General features: G+C 41.3%; 1 protein-coding gene across 2 annotated transcripts in view; it reads right to left on the bottom strand.

Moving 5' to 3' along the window:
• Positions 1 to 18,734, bottom strand: part of KATNAL2 (katanin catalytic subunit A1 like 2) — a 62,566-nt gene extending 43,832 nt beyond the window's left edge. The window contains exon 1 of one of the 2 annotated variants that reach the window (XM_045850106.1): positions 18,626 to 18,734. In XM_045850106.1, coding sequence (XP_045706062.1) covers positions 18,626 to 18,676 — 51 coding nt within the window. In that variant the 5' untranslated portion in view covers positions 18,677 to 18,734. The remainder of the gene's footprint in view (positions 1 to 18,625) is intronic. The other variant, XM_045850107.1, reaches the window with a different exon arrangement.
• Between the last annotated feature and the right edge of the window lie 1,410 nt (positions 18,735 to 20,144).

Here is a 20,144-nt window from a genome sequence, read left to right as displayed (position 1 = left end):
CCACAACAAATTGTTCTTGTTTTTTGAATGCACTATTATGATAAAAAGTCATAATGAAGAGGTTCAATTATCGTCAATATTTGCTGTTTAAGTTGGCAGGTAAAGTATTTTAAAGGTATCCATCCAAAATAGATTTTTTTCTTGAAGGGATAAGCTTTTATTCAGATTGCTAGAAAATATAGCAAATAAAGCAATTTGTGTTTCAAAGAGCTTGTGAATGAAGCATAGTAAGTACCACTAGTTCAGCCAAAGTTTATGGTGTGTTTCTGCCACTCAAACAGTAGTTACTGCTTTTTTAAAAAACATGTATCTGCATTTTATCTCTCACACTTGTTGTTGTTTGTCAGTTAAATGTTTTGCTTTGAATTAAGTTGAAAATACAGAGTGGGGAAAAAGCAGGTTTACAGTTGTCAGTATGCAAAACAGTTTATTCTTGTATTAGTATTTATAAAGTATTGTGTTATTTTCCATATGACCAACTGTAAGCTTACTTCTGCTCCACCCTATAAATAAACCAGGGCTCTCTAAGAGAAAAGAAAATGTATAATAATTCTTGAAGCAATAAGATGGATAACATGAAAAGTAGTGACTTAGACTGGGATAAAATATTTACAAAAGACACATCTGATAAAGGACTGTTATCCGAAATATACAAAGAGCTCTTAAAACTCAATAAGAAAACCGGCCCAATTAAAGATGGGCAAAAGACATAAACGGACACCTCACAAAAGAAGATATACAGGTGCCAACTAAACACATGAAAAGACGCTCAACATCCTGTGTCATTAGGGAATGGCAAATTGAAACAACAACAAGGTCCCACTACACACCGATCATGATGGTGAAAAACCAGGGTGCTGACAACATCAAGTGCTGGTGAGGATGCAGAGCATCCATTGCTGGTGGAAATACAAAATGGTACAGTCACTTGGGAGGACAGTTTGCTGGTTTCTTACAAAACTGAACATTCTCTTAACATAGGACCTAGCAAGTACACCCCATGGTACTTGCCCAAATGAGTTTGTATGTGTAGAGAGAAACCCGCACACTGATAAATAAATGGTGGTACATCTATACAATGAAATAGTAATTGGTACTGAAAAAAAATGATCTATCAAGCCACAAAAAGACATGGAGGAAACATAGATGCATATTACAAGTGAAGGAAGCCAATTGGAAAAGGCTACGTACTATATGATCCCAACTATATGACATATTGGAAAACACAAAACTTTGAAAACAATAAAAAGACCAATGGTGCCCAGAGTTTAGGGGGGTTGGAGGGAGGTAGAGTGCAGAGGATTTTAGGTGATTCCATTTATATGATACTCTAAGTGTGATAACACATCATTATACATTTGTCAAAATCCGTAGAATGTACAACAGCAAACGTGAACTCTGATGTAAACTGTGGACTTGGGGGATTATGATGTGTCAGTGCAGGTTTACCTGGTGCAGAACGTTCATACTGGGGAAGCGTGTGCATGTGTGGGGGCTGGGGGCACATGGGAATCCTGTGTGTTTTCTTCTTTTTTCTTATTATTTTTTGTATGTTATTTAGTCTTTATTGAATTTTTTTCCCATTACCTTTTATTCCTCTTATACCTCCCTCCCTCCAGCAGCCACCCTGGTGTCCATGTCCATGAGTCCTTTTTCTTTTTTGCTCAATCCCTCCACCCCTGCCCTCCCTACCCCAGCTGTCATCCCGCTCTCCATCTGTGAGTCTGTCCCCATTTTCCTTGTTTGGTCAGTTTGTTCATTAGATTCTACATATGAGTGAAATCACATGGTATTGTCTTTGTCTGACTGGCTTATTTCACTTAGCATGATGTTCTCCAGGTCCATCCATACTGCCACAAAGGGTACGATTTTCTTCTTTTTTATGGCCAAGTATTACAGAATCCTGTGTACTTTCTGATCAATTTTGCTGTGAACCTAAAACTGCTCTAAAAAATAATGTCTCTTCTTTAAAGTAGTGACCGATTTCTAAACAAATATATCAGACCTAATATATTTAAATGGAGTCACCCTTCAGAGCAGGCACCTCGACAAGCCATGCTCTTATTCCATGGCTCAACACATTTCTGAAATTCCTCTAACTAAATTGCCTTCAATGTAGACAAATGACCATAGTCTTACTTCAGCCCGCATTTACAAAAATAGTATGTGACCAATGTACAAAGCTGGGACAATGCATAAAGGCATGGAAAAAACCCAAAACATTTTAGTCACACTCTTTCAATCTTCTTACAAAAGACACTTCTTGTGTGTTTTGATAACCTGTCATTTTCTTTTTTCTTAAAAACACTTTGTAAATACAAGGGTGGGCAAAAGCAGGTTTATTGAGGACAACAAAGGACTCTGTGCCGATGTGTGCTTGAGTATAGCAAGCAGACCACAAGAACGTGCAAATAAGGCTGGCAACTAAAGCACTTAAGAGATTGTATCTCAGTGCTCTGTGACATTGTGACACTTTTCCGAGTTAATAAAGCGGTGGTAATAGTCACAACATATGAACAACTGTCAGCCTACTTTTGCGCAGCCCTGTATTTTTCCACGTCATTAAAAGTTTTTCTAAAATATGATTTCTAATAACTGCAGAGAATGAACCATAAGTTAATCAACTCTCTGCTGTTGGATAATCCTGCTGTTGTTGTTACTTGAAGTTATTCAATTTAAAAACATACTTTATTAACAGATTTGACTGTTTCTAAAATCCAAATTCATCCTCAAGGACAACAGATAGCATTAGAAGAGCTTTAAAAGTGTGTAACAGGCCATTCTTAAGAAATGACGTTGGGTACTTTTCAGTCTCTGTCCTTGAAGAGACCCCATCAGTCAAGGAGGGTTAACAAACCAAAGAGCAAATTACCAAGCAGAGATAATCACAAAGCAATTACAGTAATCTTCTTTGCTATTTTTATTTGCTATTTTAAAATATATAATTCATACAGAAGAGTATAGGAAGCCTCCATTTATTTTGAATAATAATAACAAATGCCACCCTGGTTAAGCCCCAGAGCACCCTTAGCATCTTAGAAATTCCCTCTTGTGTTCCTTTCAGGTGTTTTCCCCTCCCTCTCGCCAGAGGTAACTAACTTTTATGTTAATTACTCCTTTTTTCTTTATGGATTTACCAACTATGTCTGTATCTTATAAACATATTGTTTAGTTGTCATATTTTTGAACTTTATATGAATGGAATACGCATTTATTTTATGTGACTACTTTAGTTCCGCAGTATGTAATTTCCCCAGTGAAAGTTCACATCAGCCCTGGCTGTCATGGCTCAGTGGGTTGAGTGCCACCCTGCAAACCAAAAGGTCGCTGATGCGATTCCCGGTCAGGGCACACGCCTGGGTTGCAGGCCATGTCCCCAGTTGGGGGTGTGCAGGAGGCAACCAGTTGTTTCTCTCCCACATCAATGTTTCTCTCCCTGTCCTTTCCCCTCCCTTCCCTTCCTTTTAAAAATAAATAAAATCTTTTTTTAAAAGTTCATATCAAAGGAAAGCCTTAGTTATATATGATCCAGCTATTCCATAAAATCTTCCCTGAAAATATCTTCTTCCACTGACTCTTAGTCTGTGGCATTTCAGTGCCATACAAGGTTATATGAATGGAATATGCATTTATTTTATGTGACTACTATACAAGGTTGCTGTCTCATATCCCTCAAGGTAACTAACTCTTCCCTTTCCCAGTAAACAAGTATCCTTATGCATTTCTCCTCCCTGGTACCGGGTATGGCGCCCAGTGCTAAGTAGAGTCTGGCATTTTTTGAAAGGTTCATTAGATAACTGTTTGTTTTTGAAATACAGGTCATGAAATCATTAATGGGGTACAATCAGCAATAGAATTATCACAGAATGCATAACAGATAAGAAGGCTTACTATGGCTTCATAGAATTGTGTGCAATTTGATCATATGTATGGGTCCTGGATCTCAACCTAAGACGTCTTCGTTAATTGAGCACAATCAAAAAGTTTGAAAGCTACCGTAAAAATGACATTATCCTGATATTAAAAGGTCCAACACTGGCAGTTTTCATTTATCTTTCTGAAGATGCTGACGCAACAACTCTTCCTTGGTGAAGGCCTTTCTAATTTGTGTCGATAAAGTTTCTTGCTTTTTTTTTTAGTAGTTTGATTTGCCTCGCCTATAGCGCCATCTAGTGTATTAGGAGGGGAAGCCATTCATGAAATTTAGGGAGTTCCAAGTATTAATTCCATAATAAAGATGACAGTCATCATAAAATTCAGTCCAAACCAAGTTTGCAAAATAAAAATATAACCTCACACTAAACAAGCAGTAATAACATTGATGGTATATGTTTTTAAATGTACACATTCTCAAACTCATGCTTGGAGTTTCGATTCAGAATTTCAGGAGTCTAGAAGGTACCTGGAGATCATTGAGTGCCAGGAACCTGAGATCTAGAAAAGTTAAGAGATTTTCTCAAAAGCCTGTAAGGAGTGGGAAGCAGAACCCAAATCTTCTAGTTCCTGGGCCCAATGCTCTTCCCTCCATCAGTTTCTCCCCACTACGAACCCCTCCTCATCAGTATCTACTCCCACCCCGCATTCACTCCAGACCAGAGAGAAGCTGCTATTTTAATTCACCAAAAAATTAAACAGTGTGCCACATTTGCCAAAATCAATCAACTGTGGTTACATCTTTTTAAAAAATCTTATGACAGCAAAGTGAAGAGAAAGAAAGGTTTTTTTAAAATTAGGCAGCATTGAATGAGTTAAACACAGAACACTCAGGTGGAAAAAAAAATAAATAAGTGCTACTATGCCCTGTCTGGTGTGGTTCAATGGACTGAGTGCTGGCCTGTGAACCCAAAGGTTTCCAGTTCTATTCCCAGCCTAAGGCACATGCCTGGGTTGCAGACTAGGTCCCCAGTTGGGGGCGTGTGAGAAGCAACCAATTGATGTTCCTCTCCCTATCTTTTTTCCTCCCTTCCCTTCTCTCTAAAAACAAATAAATAAGATCTTTTTTAAAAAAAATCAGTGACAATGTGAACAAAAAAAAACTGTGTATACACAAAGGCAGAGAAACCTGAGAGTCTTATTGTCCACTACCCAAAGGTACAACGTTAGATTTCACAGCAACTCTCACAAATCTTGAGCTGAAACATTTAGCAGAATTATCTTCTTCAAGTTCCTTTTAGAATTCCTGGAGAGTCTTTCTTTGGTGGTTTTTGGTTTTTTGGTTTTTTGGAGAGAGGAGAAGGGAGGGAGAAAACATCCATATGAAAGAGAAACATGTTTGTTGCCCCGAGAGAAAAACATCTATCAGTTGCTTCTCCTATATACCCTTGCAACCCAGGCAAGTGCCCTGACCGAGAATCGAACCTGTGACCTTTCCCTTTGCAAGATGATGCCCGACTAACTGAGCCATACCAGTAAGGCACTGGAGAGTTGTTTGAACAGTGAACCACCGACTTAGTGATCTCACAATGGATCAGGACGGGAAGGCAAAACTCTAATTCTTGGGATGAAGAGATCTCTGGATCCTAAGCTGATCTGAGCAATGTTAACCATATTCTTCAAAGAATATAAATAACCTGTCAGAGAGGCTTATGCAGGGTGTCAATTACCTTCCTAGAAAATGGTAGCTGTCTCAACTTTGGTCACGAGTTCTTCCATGATTTTTTGGCTAGAATCACAGTTTGGCAAATAGTCACATGGCAGATGATGAAAACTGAGGGACATCCTTTGGCCCAGGGATTTAGAATTCTGTTTGGTAATGAGGCTGCTTCAAGAACGGCTTTCTTACCATGCACACTGTGAGACAGCGTGTACTTGGGGTCTCCAGGCCTTGAAATAATAATGAGACTTTTTCTGTGAGACAAGCTTGATGGAAAGCCAGAATTTAATAAGAAAAGAGAAATCACAAAACACACTTTACAGATACCTAGTGTTAAATATTTAAGATGTGCTATTACTTGAAATGTAGAATGTGGTCTTATAAATTTGTTAATTAAAAGTGTAAAGTTTGCCAGATCTGTAACATCTTTCTACTTATGCCACTCAAATTAGCACAGAAAATTATCTGCTAAATTAAAAAACTAAGAATGGGCCACCAACAAATGGTCAATTTAAACTGTAAAGATGGTGTCCCCCTGAAATGGACACAATTAGATGCTCAATTAATTTCTGTCTACCAAAGAAAGAAAGCCCAGAAGTGAACATTTACCAAGGTATCTCATTTGTCTCTGCTTCAATAATCTGTCTGTTTTCTTCTTCCTTCATTTCCTTTGTGGGCTATTGTGCAACAAAAATGCCTCCATTATCAGATTCAAAATTGAATCCTATGATACTGTAGCCTGAGGAAAAGGAAGCATTGAATATCATTCCTAGTTTCAGACCCAGAAGATATTTAGGAAATGTTACTGTATATACACCACATGCAACATTAGTGCTTTTAATTTCTTTTTTACGGGTGCAATGGAGATTAATTTGCATGAGCTCATTTCAATTTCTGTAATAAGATCCAAATTTTGCATTAAGCTTTCCATCTCAAAAGCAAACAGTTAAAAAGGACACATTTCTTCTTTCAAATGTTTTTATTATAGTTCTATTTTACAGTCCCTGCTTCTAATATTCACTTAAAAGCTTGAATATATATACCCGTAGGTTCTAATTTGTTTTTTGTTTGTTTCCTGATTACCTCCTGTTTCTACCAGGAAACTTCCTAAGTTTTAAATGCTGCATAACTTGAAAAAGCACTGGAACTATCAAAAGGAATATCTGCAGATCCAGGAAGGTGTTTATTGTACTTAATGCAAAGTTAGGACTGGTCAGCTATGCTCAGCAACAATGTTCCACGAAGAGGGGCATTTGTTGTTGATTCCGAGTAGGAACTGGTTATAAAATTTGAAATTTCAGAGAAGTATAAAATCCACCGAAACATGGGGGACTTTCCATTCTATGCCATGCTCACACATGCACCTTTCTGGTTGCAGCAGAGCTGCACGTTGCAGAGGTCAGACTGCCATCACAGCAAGTCAATGTCACAGTCTCCTGATGTCCTCAGTACCACCTGCCCGGTTAAGTGAAAGGGATTAACTTAAAGCCATGGAGTCTGCAGAACCAACCTTCAGTTCACCAGGGAGGGGAAACAAATGAGGCCTCAAAGAAGAAATCAGACAAATGAGAAAGAGAGAGGTTCTACAGAACGATTTTCATGATTTCTAAAAAGGTCAGTGTCATTAAAACAATATGTGTGTGCGCGCACAGGAAAAGGGTTTGGTAGAATACATCGAATATACACCAGGGTTCACCCCTGGTTAACATCTCAGTGTGTCTGGGCTGTGGGCAGGTGGTGTTTTCGTTTTACTTACTGTGTTTTTTATATCCTTTCCTTAAAATTGATTTGTGACTCTGAGTAATCATGCAATATTAAAACCACCAACTGATGCTGCTGAGGATATTGAAAACAATGATAACTTTCAGGAAATCTCAGACTGCATAAATTCTCTAAGACTTGGGATATCTGTAAAACCCAGGATGACGGAGGAAATATAGACTGCTCCATAAATAATGTTAAGACAACTAGAAAATCTGAGGGGAGAGTTGAACAAAAGTATACCTATAGAATTGTTTGAGATCAAAAAACCTTATGTATAAAATATCAAGGAAGAGCAGCCACTGAGCCTCCTGATTTGGGCAAAGCGGGCAGGCCAGGTGCGTTCCTGGAGATCTGGTCAGGATCTCATCAGAGCCACGGAGTTAGTGCCGACAAATGATCTGACCAGATCTTCCCTAACCAACAGGCCGAAGTCAGTGCTGACAGAGTCAGTGCTGACAGTGTCAGTTAACGCTGTTAAGTTGTTCTTTGGGGTTGTAATCGTGGTAGTGATGAAACTGAGTCCTTACGGGGTGAGACTGAGCCCCCTCAAGGACCCTTGGAGTGTCCAGGGCTGATCTGAGTCAGGCCCTACGTCTGATGTTGGGAGAAAATGACCCTTCAGTCATTCATTCCAGAAGAACTGATTGATGCCGCAGTCAGACACTGCTCTGCGAGCAAACGGGTGCAGGGCCTCTTAGTGCCCTCGCGGGGCTGTTGTTTGACTTCAGACAGACCCCCTTCTCGCTCTAGGCTTCCACTCCTCACCCTCTTCAGAAGGGTGCTTCGCACAGTGGGCCCTAAACTTAAATCCCAGCCCCCCACTCTTCCCGTTGAGTGATCTGCATATGCAAATTAACTTGGTACCCCAGGCCTCAGCACGCCTGGCTCCGCCTCCCCCCGCCCCCCGCCCCACCCGCCCAGCCTTAGAAGCTGCAGATTTCAGGAGAGGAGACCCCCGCCAGGCCATAGCCATTCTGGCGGAGACCGGGTCCAGACAGTCGTCTGCCCAAGCACAAGCATGTGAGGAGTCTTGCCAAGGACTCGGTGGCCCAGTGCAAGAAGTTGGGTCCCGTGGAAGGAAACACCGGGCCTGACGAAAGGGCCTCGGAAGTGAGCAAGTCCCGGAGGGCTCGTCATTCCTCTCCAGGAGGAGGAGATGTAGGGAGGCCACGGAGCATCCCGCGGGCCTTCGCCCTGCTCCGAGCTCCAGAGGCCCCAGCAAGGGCCCCACCTTCGCGAGGGGAGAGACCGGGCACTCCGCGGGATAGGGCTCTTCGGGCGGCCGGTCCCGGCAGATGTCTGGGGACCCTCGCAGGCTCGTGGCCCCGGGCTGGGAGGCACACCAGCAGCCTGAGGAAGGCCAGGTCGCAGCCTCAGGATGGATGGACAAGAGCTCGGTAAGAAGGACGCCTGGGGGCACCCCAGCGGAGAGGGGCTGTGAATCAAAGTGGGGAGCACCCGCATTCCCACAAGGATATCCACTGTGCGGGTGCCAAGGGACAGGAGGAGCCCTCCTCTGCGATCAGCCAGAGGTCACACCAGGTCTTCGGCAGAGAGGAACGCCCTGGGCCTCTTTCCCGAGAGGGTGCCACGGAGGAACCAACCTCTCGTGGTGCCAAGAATCGAAAGGAGAGAGAGGGCCGCAGCTTCCAGAAGTTTTCGCCTCCCTCGGAGGTGGCTCCGGACAACCCCCTGGAAAAGCGAAGGCGTGACGACTCAGAGAAAACCCATCCGACAAAGAGAAGGTGTCTGGACAGCTTAGACCCCGCAGAGGCGGCAGGGGTCCTGCTGTCCAAGGTGGGAGGGAAGGCTGCGAACAACCTCAAGACTCCGGAAGAGAAAGCCTGGACGCCTCCCTTGGGTCGGAAGCCAGCGGGTTCCCTCCCGGTCGTGGAGCAGGCAGATGAGGAGGAGTAATTCCAGCCGCCCGCCGTGGCTTTTGAGGCGTACCTAGGACCAGGCCCGCGGAAAGAAAAAGAGTGTGAAGACTCCAACCACTGCACTTGAAGGGAAAAGACCTAAGAAAAAGGATTCTAAAAGCGCTAGTGAAACCTTGGACTTGGTTCAGGAATTACCTAAGACAAGCACAGACAAGCCGCAGCCATCTGGAGCCAGCGGGGCCAGGCTCAAAAATGTCCCCACTGGTGGGTCACCTTTGTTCCCAGACGTCCCGGTTAGTTACCATCCACTTTCTGCCTTTGAAGTAATGTCCTCCTTCCAACAGAAATAAAGAGCACTGTCTTCACTGCAGGAAAAGGGAGAAGCTGTGTTTACCAGGCTCAGAACCAACTCGAAAATGCGGGTGTTCTCTGGTTCCAAGTGGGCCTGCCTCTGCAAAATGATGACTTTGTGCCAGCAGTGTATCCAGGTCCTTAGGAACAGCATCAACTTACTCTTTCCAGTGGAAGGAGTCCCGTATTCTGTTCTGGAACCCGTTTTGGAGAGTTGTACACCTGATCAGCTATATCGCCTAGAGAAATACAATCATGTACTAGCTGAAGAAACAGACCAATCATGGAAAATGCATCGGCAGCACAACTTTAAGAAAGAAAGGCCCAAAGAAGATGAGTCATGGCGGGAGATGTACCTGCAGCTTCAGAATGCCCAAGGGCAGCGGACAAGGGCACTGATACTGAAGGTCAGGTCTACATGTGCCAATGAGCCCAAGGGCCGACAAGCAAAATGGTCCTTTTCAGCTAGTTTGAAAGAAGAGCAGCGGCTGTCCAGGAAGAAGTCAAGGTCATGCCAGCCTTACTATACCCCACAACAAGCGGCCATGCTCCCTCTAACATCCCTAGGAGGCCGGCTTCTAACTGCACGAGCACCACCAGTGCCCACTTGGCGCCGGCAGTCAGCAGCAGCAGCAGCAGCAGCAGCAGCAGCAGCAGGAAGCCTGCAAAGTAGATTGCCCCAATGACGGCCAAGACATTAAAGACATCAAGAACTGATTCTCCCGACAATGAACAGAGGACTCGCCTTGGAGATGGAATTTTGAAGGAGGAATGCAAGGATGGTGAGGGTGAGGGAATGGCACTTCCATAGGAGACCAGAATCTTTGGCTTCATGGAAACTTTTGGATGCTGACACCTGTAGTTTTCAAGTGTTGTACCTGTGAACCTTTGTGCCATAGCAGTGGGGAGTGTGTGTGGGAGTGTGTGCCCGTGTGTGTAAACACCACACAAAGAAAAGGATCTGGATGGTTACATGGATAGATGCTAAGGTTCAGCCTTAGTGTATCTGGGTGGTGGCAATGTGGTGTGCTTACTTTATTTATTATGTGTGTTACCTATCATTTCTTCCCACTTGATGTATCACTCTGTAACTAATCATGCATTATGTGAACTGCCGATGTGCAGTACTGAGAATATTGGTCACAATCATTTCTGTCAGGAATTCTCAGATCTGATAAATTTCAAGACTTAGGATATCTGTAAAATCTGGAATTAGAGGGTAAATATAGACTGCTCAACTCCATATAGAGTTGAGCAACCTGGCTCCCAGAGTTTCCAGGTGTTGTACCTGTGAATCTACATGCCACAGCCACTGCCTGCCTGCCTCGAGAGTGTGTATGTGTACATGCACAGAATTGGATCTGGAAGGACATGTGGATATGTACTATGGTTCAATTGTGTATGCACATAATTGCACATGTACAAACTCTTTGATATAGCAATTTCGATTATAGGATTTTTATTCTCCAGATATACCTGTGTGTTGTGTGTGTACTCACTGATGCACACACACAGTCCTGGCATTTGAAGTCACTTTTTCCCAAGGACATTTACCTGCCTCTAAGAGGCTAAGATGCTGAGTAGTGCATTTGAAAAATCTCAAGGCACTACAGGTACAAAAGTTGGAGTCCAGGACCCAGCAGGATGGGGGACCCTGTAGGGGACCATAAGTAAAACCTATAAAGGGCTCAGTCCTTGGAATAAGGAGAGAAGAGAAGTTGGCCAGTTCAGTTTCCCATTCTCTATGGCCCAGAAACAAAATCTTAGTTTCTGAAACTGGATAGAGATATTCCTGAATTACTAGTACCCTGCTGCAGGTATACGGCAGAAGCAAACCTAAATCACCTCTACTGGAAGATAACATCCCCCTTAATCTCAAATTATTTATAAAAACAAATTATCAGCTATACCACTCTGCACAGTCTAAGATAAGAACAACATAATGAGAAACATCAATAATAATGACAATTGAAACATTCACACGGGACTCAAGTTATTGGAACTATCAGACACAGACTTGAGAAAAACTATGTTTCACCAGTACCATTTACAGCAGCATATAAAAATCAAATAGGAACAAATTTAACAAAAGATGTTTAAGACTTTTGTGGGCTAAATTGTGTCCAATTCATATACTGAAGCTCTAACCCTGAATACTTTGGAAGGTCAAAGCTAGGACTTCTAGGAGGTGGTTACATTAAAATCAGACAGAGTGGGCCGTAAGGGCCTTAATCCACTCTGACTGTGTCCTCATAAGAGGAAATTTGGACACACAAAGAGACACCAGGGATGTTCTCCAACACAGGGAAGATCACATGATGAATGACACAGCAAGAAAGTGGCCATTTGCAAACCAAGGAGAGGAGCCTCAGAAGAAACCAAACCTGCAAACACCTTGATCTTGGGCTCCTAGCTTCCAGAACTGACAGAAAGTAAATTTCTGTTGCTTAAGCCAACCAGTCAGATATTTTGTTATGGCAGCCCCAGCAAGCTAATACAAGCTCTGTTAAAAATGACAAAATATAACTAAGAGAAATTAAAGAAGATACAGTGTTTATGACTGGGAAAATCAATATTGTTAAGATGTTAATTCTCCTGTAAATGGATCTATAGATTCAATGCAATCTTAACAAAAGCTCAGCAGGCCATTGTCAATAAACTGAAAATCTGATTCTCAAATTTATTGAAAATTTAGAATAACCAAGATAGCATGGACAAAGCTGAGTCAAAGGATTTGCACTATCAATTTTCAAGGCTTAACATAAAGCCACAATAATTAAGAGTTTGATGTTGGCATGTAGACAGGTAAGTATATCAGTGGAACAGAACAGAGAATTCAGAAATAGGCCTACAAATACATGGTAATTTGATTTGTTTACAAAGTTGCCTGTGTAATTCAAATTTTTTAAAAAGGTGTTAGAGCGACTAGATTACCCTCATCCCAAGAAAATTAAGCCTAACCCCCAATTCACATCAAACACAAATTAATTGAAAATAGCAATCTTAAATGTCAATGTACCTAATAACATGGCATCAAAATAAATAAAGCAAAAATTGACAAAAGCAACAGGAGAAAGAGACAAAGAGTATAATCACAGTGAGAGAATTTCATACACCTTCCTCAGCAATTGATGGAACAAGAAAAAATATGTGAGATATAAAAGATTTGAACAGAACAATTAATAAACTTATCCATACACTGAGCCATAAAACAATTCTCAACAAATGTCAGAGGACTAAAATCACTTAGAATATTATTCTATGAACACTATGTAATTAAACTAGAAGACAGTGTCAAAAAGATGACATTAGGCTTCCTATGTACAAGCAATACATTTCTAAATACTTACGTGTCAGAGAAAAATCCCAGTAGAAATTAGAAAATATTTGGTATTGAATGGAAATGGTACATATTAAAACATGAGAATCAGGCAAAGTAGTGATTGGAAGGAAATTTAAATTCTTAAATGCATTTGTTAAAAGTGAAAAAAAGGTAAGCTATTAATGAGTTAAGCAACCATCTTAAGAAATTAGAAAAAGAATAATAAAATAAACCCAAAGAAAGCAGAAGGATGGAAATAATAATTTTAAGAATGTGAACCCTGGCTGGTGTGGCTCAATAGGTCCAGTGTCATCCTTGAAACAGAAAAATCACCAGTGACACTCCTGGTCAGGCCACGTGCCTGGGTTGTGGCTTCCATTCCCAGTTGTGCACATGCAAGAGGCAACCAATTGATGTTTTTCTCTCACATTGATCCATGTTTCTCTCTCACATTGATCAATGTTTCTCTCCTTCTCTTTCTCCCTCCCTCTTTCTCTAGAATCAATTTAAAAAAGAATGTAAACAAGAAATAGAAATCAAACTTGCAATAGACAGGATCAACAAAACAAAAGTTGGTTCTTTGAAAGGACTAAGAAAATTGATAAGCCATTGGCAAGACTGATGAATAAAAAAGAGAGAGAAGGCACAAATAATCAATGTCAATAATAAAAATAGTAGATGGTTACAGACTGTGTACATATTTGTATAAAAATAACAGGATATTATGAAAACTACGCCCATAAATTTGAAATTTTAGATGAGATGGATAAGTTCCCAGAAAACTCTATACTAAACAGACACCAAGAAGAAAGTTTAAAGTCTCAATAGTCCCATTGAAATGAACTTGAATCCACTGGCTGAGTTTTGTGCTGGTTTTGTCATATTTTCTTGTTTCTTGTGACCGCTAGTGATTTTCTTTATTGAATTCTAGTCTTTGTGAAAGTCTGGATTTCACTGTCTTCTTTTTAAGTGTGTTGAGTTTTATTTTGGCAGATAGTTTCCTTATTTGTAGGTAAATCTGATCCTATCAAGGCTTATTTTTAAGCTTTGTTAGGAAAGATATAACTAAAGTAACCTTTATTCTAGGGCTAGCATAGCTTACTTTGATGCATAGCCTTCCTGAAATCTCTAAATCTTGTCCCACAAGATTTTTCCACTCAGGTTGTTTGGAATTCAATGTCTCCCCATGTTATGTGAGCATGAGTAATTGTTGAGCCTATAGAAATTGGTCTTTCCCTAAGTTTCTGTACATATGCACATAAGCAATTCGTTTGCAAATTTCCTTCTCTCTGGTCTTCTTCACTCCCAATTCTAACCACCTGAGTCTTCCAAACTCAACTCTGTCTCATCTGCTGTACTCTGCTTAGATATTCCCTCCTGTGCCAAAACCCAGTAACTGCTTCCAGGCCCTCTCTCATGATCACATTGTTTGAAAACAGACTGGTTATTCGTGTGTGTGTGTGTGTGTGTGTGTGTGTGTGTGTGTGTGTGTGTAGTCCAGTTTTCTAGCTGCATACGGCAGTATTACTAGTCTGGTACCAGCTACTCTATCACATTTGAAAGCAGAAGGCTATATCAATGTTTTATCTTTTTATTTTTTAAGATTTTATTTATTTTTAGAGAGATGGGAAGGGAGGGAAAGATTGACCAGTTGGCTCTTGCATACCCCCAACTGGGGACCTCCCCCGTTCCAGGCATGTGCCCTGACTGGGAATTGAACCAGCAACCTTTTGGAATGCAGGCCAGCACTCAATCCACTAAGCCACACCAGCCTGGGATATATCAACTTCTTAAAATGTTTTCACCTTGGCTGATGTGGCTCAGTGGACTGAGAGCTGGCCTATGAACTGGAAGGTTGTTGGTTCATTTCCCAGTCAGAGCACATGCCTGGGTTGCAAGCCAGGTCCCCAGCTTGGGGTGTGAGAGGTAACAAATCATCGATCAATGTATCTATCACACATTGATATTTCTGTCCCTCTCTTTCTCCCTCCCTTCTCCCCTCTCTAAAAGTAAATAAATAAAATCTTTAAAAAATGTTTTCAAGATTTATCTGGGTGGTGAGATATATACTTTTTTGTATTTAAAAATAAAACCTAATGTTATTTTTTTCAAAATAAAGACTGTTTCTAACCCAAAACATCAAATATACAAATTCATTTCTATATAGTCTCAGTGAGTGGTTAAAAAAGGAACAACTCTCCAAGAGTAGCAATGTGACGTCAGCAGAGGGTCCCAGGTTTTCTGATCCGTCTGCCTGTCTTGGTCCAAGTGCAGGAAGAATGTGGTTCAAGAGCAGCCACACACGGCATTTTAAAAGATGTCCACAAGCCTGCAGCCGTGGTCAGCCCCGAAGTGGTTAATCTTCCTGACGGAGGAGCATAGCACTTAAAACATGAGTTACTTAAAATTCAGCTTAGGTTTATCGTGATTTAGAATTTGTTTAATTAGTATTTAGAACGGCACATTGTTTATAGCTATTGGTATTTCAATAGATGCTTAAATGTTTGAACACTTAAAGTTTAATAAGCCTTAGTTATTTGAAGAAAAACATTGATGTAATTAAATTTTCAATTACTCTGTTGTTTTTTAGGGGTCCATGCAATTAATAAAAGCTAAGACATTTAACGACACTCATTTAAAAACCTAGTCAACCACTTAATTAATTAACACTTATAATAGGTATTCTTAAATATAAAAATTTCACATAGGCAGTCACAACTTTTGAAAAGTATGTATAATGACACATGAGCATAAATGCAAGTAACTTTGTTTCAGGATTAAATGTGTGTACACATGAAAGTGTGGATCAATTATGACTTTCCCAAAACCATTCTTATGCATTGATACCAATTACTGTTTGTTTTCACTGTGTGGTCAAATTAGAAACATAGAAGCCAATTGTTCCTCGGAGCTTCCTTGCCCTTAGCACATTCTAGAGCATTTTACATGCAAGTTGGAAAAAAGAAAGTAGCAGGGGTTTTTCAGATTGAATATACTCTTATTTTAATTAAACACTAAATTTAAAGTGGAATAGGAGAAAATTCCCCATTCCCAGGTCCTGGCTATGCAAAGATCGGCAGTAGCATCTGTACTGCACAGGAGCGTATGACACACGTCCCTCCTCTCCCCGCCACCTCCCCGGAACTACTGGGTCAGAATCTGAATTTTCAGAACATCCCAGTGGTTAGCATGTGCATAAAAGACTGAGACGCGCTGTTAAAGCATGATCAGTTTCCCAGTCAGAAAAGAAAGTTGCCAGTCTACTTGGGTGGGGGTGGGAACCAAAAAGGAAAAAGCCCATTATGATTTCTGAAGATGAAGGTGGTGTGGTGATCTCTACACATGCCATAAAGCAGGGGCACTTTATCCAGTTTGGGAAGCAGGCTGACCGAAAAAGGCAAATTCAGGTCCTACAGAACAAGAACTTAAGGAGCAGAGAAAGGGAGGCTCATCAAATAGGCCAAAAAGTAAAGTAGAACACTAGGAGACTGTAGTATGCAAACCAAGAGAGAAGGCATTGCATAAGGATAATTAAGTGCTGAGCCCTGGCTGGTGTGGCTCAGTGGGTGGAACACTGGCCTGTGAACTGAAAAGTCACCAGTTCAGTTCCTGGCTAGGGCATGTGCCTGGGTTGTGCGGGCCAGGTAACCGATTGATGTTTCTCTCCCTTTCTTTCTCCTTACCTTCCCCTCTCTCCAAAAACAAAAATCAGTGTTGATACTTCTATTTATGGATATGTCAGAACACCAGCAGCAAGTTGTGTTTTGTTTACTTACTAGGTGGTAAGTTTATTATAATAGAATACGATTCAGGACAAGCCAGGGAGAAGCGATACATAGGGTAAGGCCAGAAAGGATGTCTATAAGAAAAAAATTAATGGAACTGGGAAGCTTCTCGTGAGCCTCACCATAGGGAGAGGAGTTTCACAGTTCCTTCAGAAAGTTTAGGAAGGAAGTGGCATCAAGTATATAAAAAACTAAGCCTGAATTCTGATTTGAGCAATTAGGTGGATGGTGGTTTCACACTCTCAGATGGAGGAAGAATGAAAAGGAAAGGTGTTAAGTTTTAGACAGGAAGGTTAAAAGTTAGGTATGGCCCTTGCTGGTGTGGCTCAGTGGATTGAATGCCAGCCCAAGAAACAAAAGGTTGCTGGTTTGATTCTCAGTCAGGGCACGAGTCTCATTTGCGGGCCAGGTCTTCAGTTAGGGGCATGTGAGAGGCAACCGATTGATGTTTCTCTTGCACATCGATGTTTCTCTCCCTAACTTTCTCTCTTCCTTACCCTCTCTCTGAAAATAAATAATATCTTCAAAAAAAATAAATTAAATCTTTAAGTTAGGTATTGAACACAATAAGATGCAGATACTTGAGATATCCTACTAGATTTGTCAGGTAATCAACTGATTCATTGTCTTCTCTGTATCCTCTATATCCCATCTGGGACAGCACATGGGTTTGGGGCTCAGCAACTAAGTCCATTCTAGAGTCAGTTTGGGAAATTCTTGGCATATAGATAGCACTGAAAGTCATGAAAATGCATGAGACCATTTAGGGAAGTGGTTTTCAAACCTGGATTATGTGTTTACAGTGCAACTTTCAAGACCCCGTCCCAAAGTGTTTCTGATTCAGTAAGTCCCGGTGAGGTCCAGGAAGGCAGCCTAAGAGGTCCTGATGCTCAGGTTGGGATGGGCTTAAGTACAATCCAAAACTGAGGAAGTAGCGGCAGAAAACATAACCAACCCTCTCCTGAAGCTGAAGAGAGAGAGGCAGTTATTGTTGCTGGGGAGGAGAAGGATGTGAGATCAAACGGAACATGATATTTTTTGTATTATTAGTTTTAGGTTTTTGTTTGTTTTCTAAGCTGAGAAATACTAGACCAGCGGTTTATTAACACTGGCTACACATTGTAATCACCTGCTGAGCTTTCAAAAACAAAAACCACAATCAATGTACAGGTTCCATCCCAAACCAGTAAATCAGAATCTCTGGAGGCAGGGCCCAGATGGCAGAAAATTTTTTTTACTTTAATTTAATTTACCCTATCTTTACCTACCCCTGCCTCCCCCCAAGCATTGATTTTCTTCTCCAGTGCCTGGTATATCGTATGTCCTCAGTTCACATTCGTTGCTGTAACAAGTATTGCTGGCTAGTTAGCAGATGATACAGACAAAAGGAAACCACTGTACATTTGTGAACTTCATATAATCTTCGTGTGAAAAAGAGTACAGTCCAATTACCTTACTTTCAAATGGGGGAACTGAAGCCCGAAAGGGGAATTCCTAAAGTCCCTCGGACTTGGTAGTGGCGAATCAGCACCAGAACCCAGTACCCCAACTCGTAAGTCACACTGTCCAGCCTTTCAACAACCTGCATTTTGACCATTCCCCAAACCCACTCACCTATCAAGATTCAGCTTGTCTACATTACCTCCCCCGCGACACCCCATTTCGTCAGTCACAAACCAACCGTGCCTTGTCTTTCATCAAACCCGTTGGCACTCCCAAACCTGCCTCTGTCCCAGACTCAGCAGCACCATGTGATAATAGCAAGCCCGGCCCCCGGACTTTACCAATGAGACCTAGAGGCCCGCCACGCGCTTGCGCCACTCCGGTGGCGGACTCTGTCACTATAGCAACCGAGGACACACATCGGCCAGCAGCAACAAGGGGAGAGGAGTTCCTGATAAGCGTTATTTTCTTAATGTGCTTTTCTTACCGCTTCCCGTGCCTGGTGCGTGACTTTTAGGGTCTGGTAAGAAAGCTCCATCAGACACTGTGTTAGGGCCGGAGAGAAGGGAGGAAAGAAGCCACTTGCTGATCGACCAGTAAGTACACCCAAGAAAGGCAGCTCGGGGAAACCTGACGCTTAACTAGCCCGCCCCTTTCAGGATTGGCCAGAGCCTAGACAAATTAGCCAATCCTTGGGCACAGATGGATTCTTTGTCATGCCAATCAATATTAAAATTAGCATGTCTGATCCAGAGCCTTTGCAGGACACTGACCAATCAAGAGACCTAGGGGAGATGATTGGCAGGACTTGGGGGGGGGGCTGCAATTGTTTAGGTTCTCTTAATTCTATCTCTAAAATGCAAATTAATTCCGGTTTATGTGCCATAGAATTTGTTATTGATTTCGGCAGTTGTTGAGACCTTTATAATCCAATGCTTATATTCCCAAGACTGTACTTTTGACATCCCTTCTCTAGGCCTCCCTTTCCTGCCCCATTATGGTAAAGGTTTGAAGTTCCTGCTTTACTTTGAAATTACCTATACGTGGTCCATTTAGGCTGAAAAATGCTGTGGACTTTTTGTTGCTGTTGTTGTTGTTGTTGTTGTTAGGAGTATTCTGGGATGCAGACTGTGCATCAAATCTTCCCTTCCCCTCCAATTCCTTCCACATCAGACCTACTCTCATTAGAAGTGGACAAGTATGGACTTCACATTTTTTCTCTGCTCCATTTCCCTCATATATTAACCACTCTGTCTTCAATGGCTTTCCCTTCTGCCTCTCTTGCTGTGAATCCTACTCTAAACCATTCCTTCTTCATTATCTTCAGCCTTCATCGCCCATTCTCTCCTCTCAGTATACAAAAATATACAGGTCTTCTCAATCTAAAAAAAAAAAGCTCTCATAATTGTTGAATTGAATCTCCTCTCTCTCACTTGCTTCAAGCTTTCCAAAAGGACTAGCTCTCCTGCCTTCGCTCACTTCCCATTTCTTATTCTGCCTGCACTCCTTTGAAGCTGTTCTTGCTAAAGTCACCAATAACTTCCTAATTAGGGAATCCAATTACAGATTTTTTTCACTCTTTATCTTATTTAAACTTAGCACCATTTGAAATTGTTGACCATTCTCTTATTAGTAACAATAGCTATAATTTATTAAACACCTATAGCACCAGATAATGTACTATGTGATTTATGTGATTACCTAATGTAATCCTAACACTCCATGAAGAAGCTATTAATACTCCCAGTTTACAGTTGTAAAAACAGACTCATTCTATTGCTGATGTGATTTTCAGAAAGTTAAAAACATGACGGATATGAATGGATATATGTTGATGATTTTACCTAACTCACTAAGGGAGCCAGTGAGATGGCAAAGCTGGTTTAAAGAACATTTTTGAGGAACTGGGTATTTATAGGCATTTTAAGGAAGCAATGTTAAAATAAAATTGCTGGGTTAGATACAAAACTGGTTAAAATTCTACGGGGCAATCAGACCATACTTTT

The sequence above is a fragment of the Phyllostomus hastatus genome, unplaced genomic scaffold (genome assembly GCF_019186645.2).
Source record: "Phyllostomus hastatus isolate PE091 unplaced genomic scaffold, TTU_PhHast_1.1 phas_contig_80, whole genome shotgun sequence".
NCBI classification, from domain to species: domain Eukaryota; kingdom Metazoa; phylum Chordata; class Mammalia; order Chiroptera; family Phyllostomidae; genus Phyllostomus; species Phyllostomus hastatus.
The sequence above is the reverse complement of the archived record's forward strand: the minus strand, read 5'-3'. Positions and strand labels throughout refer to the sequence as shown.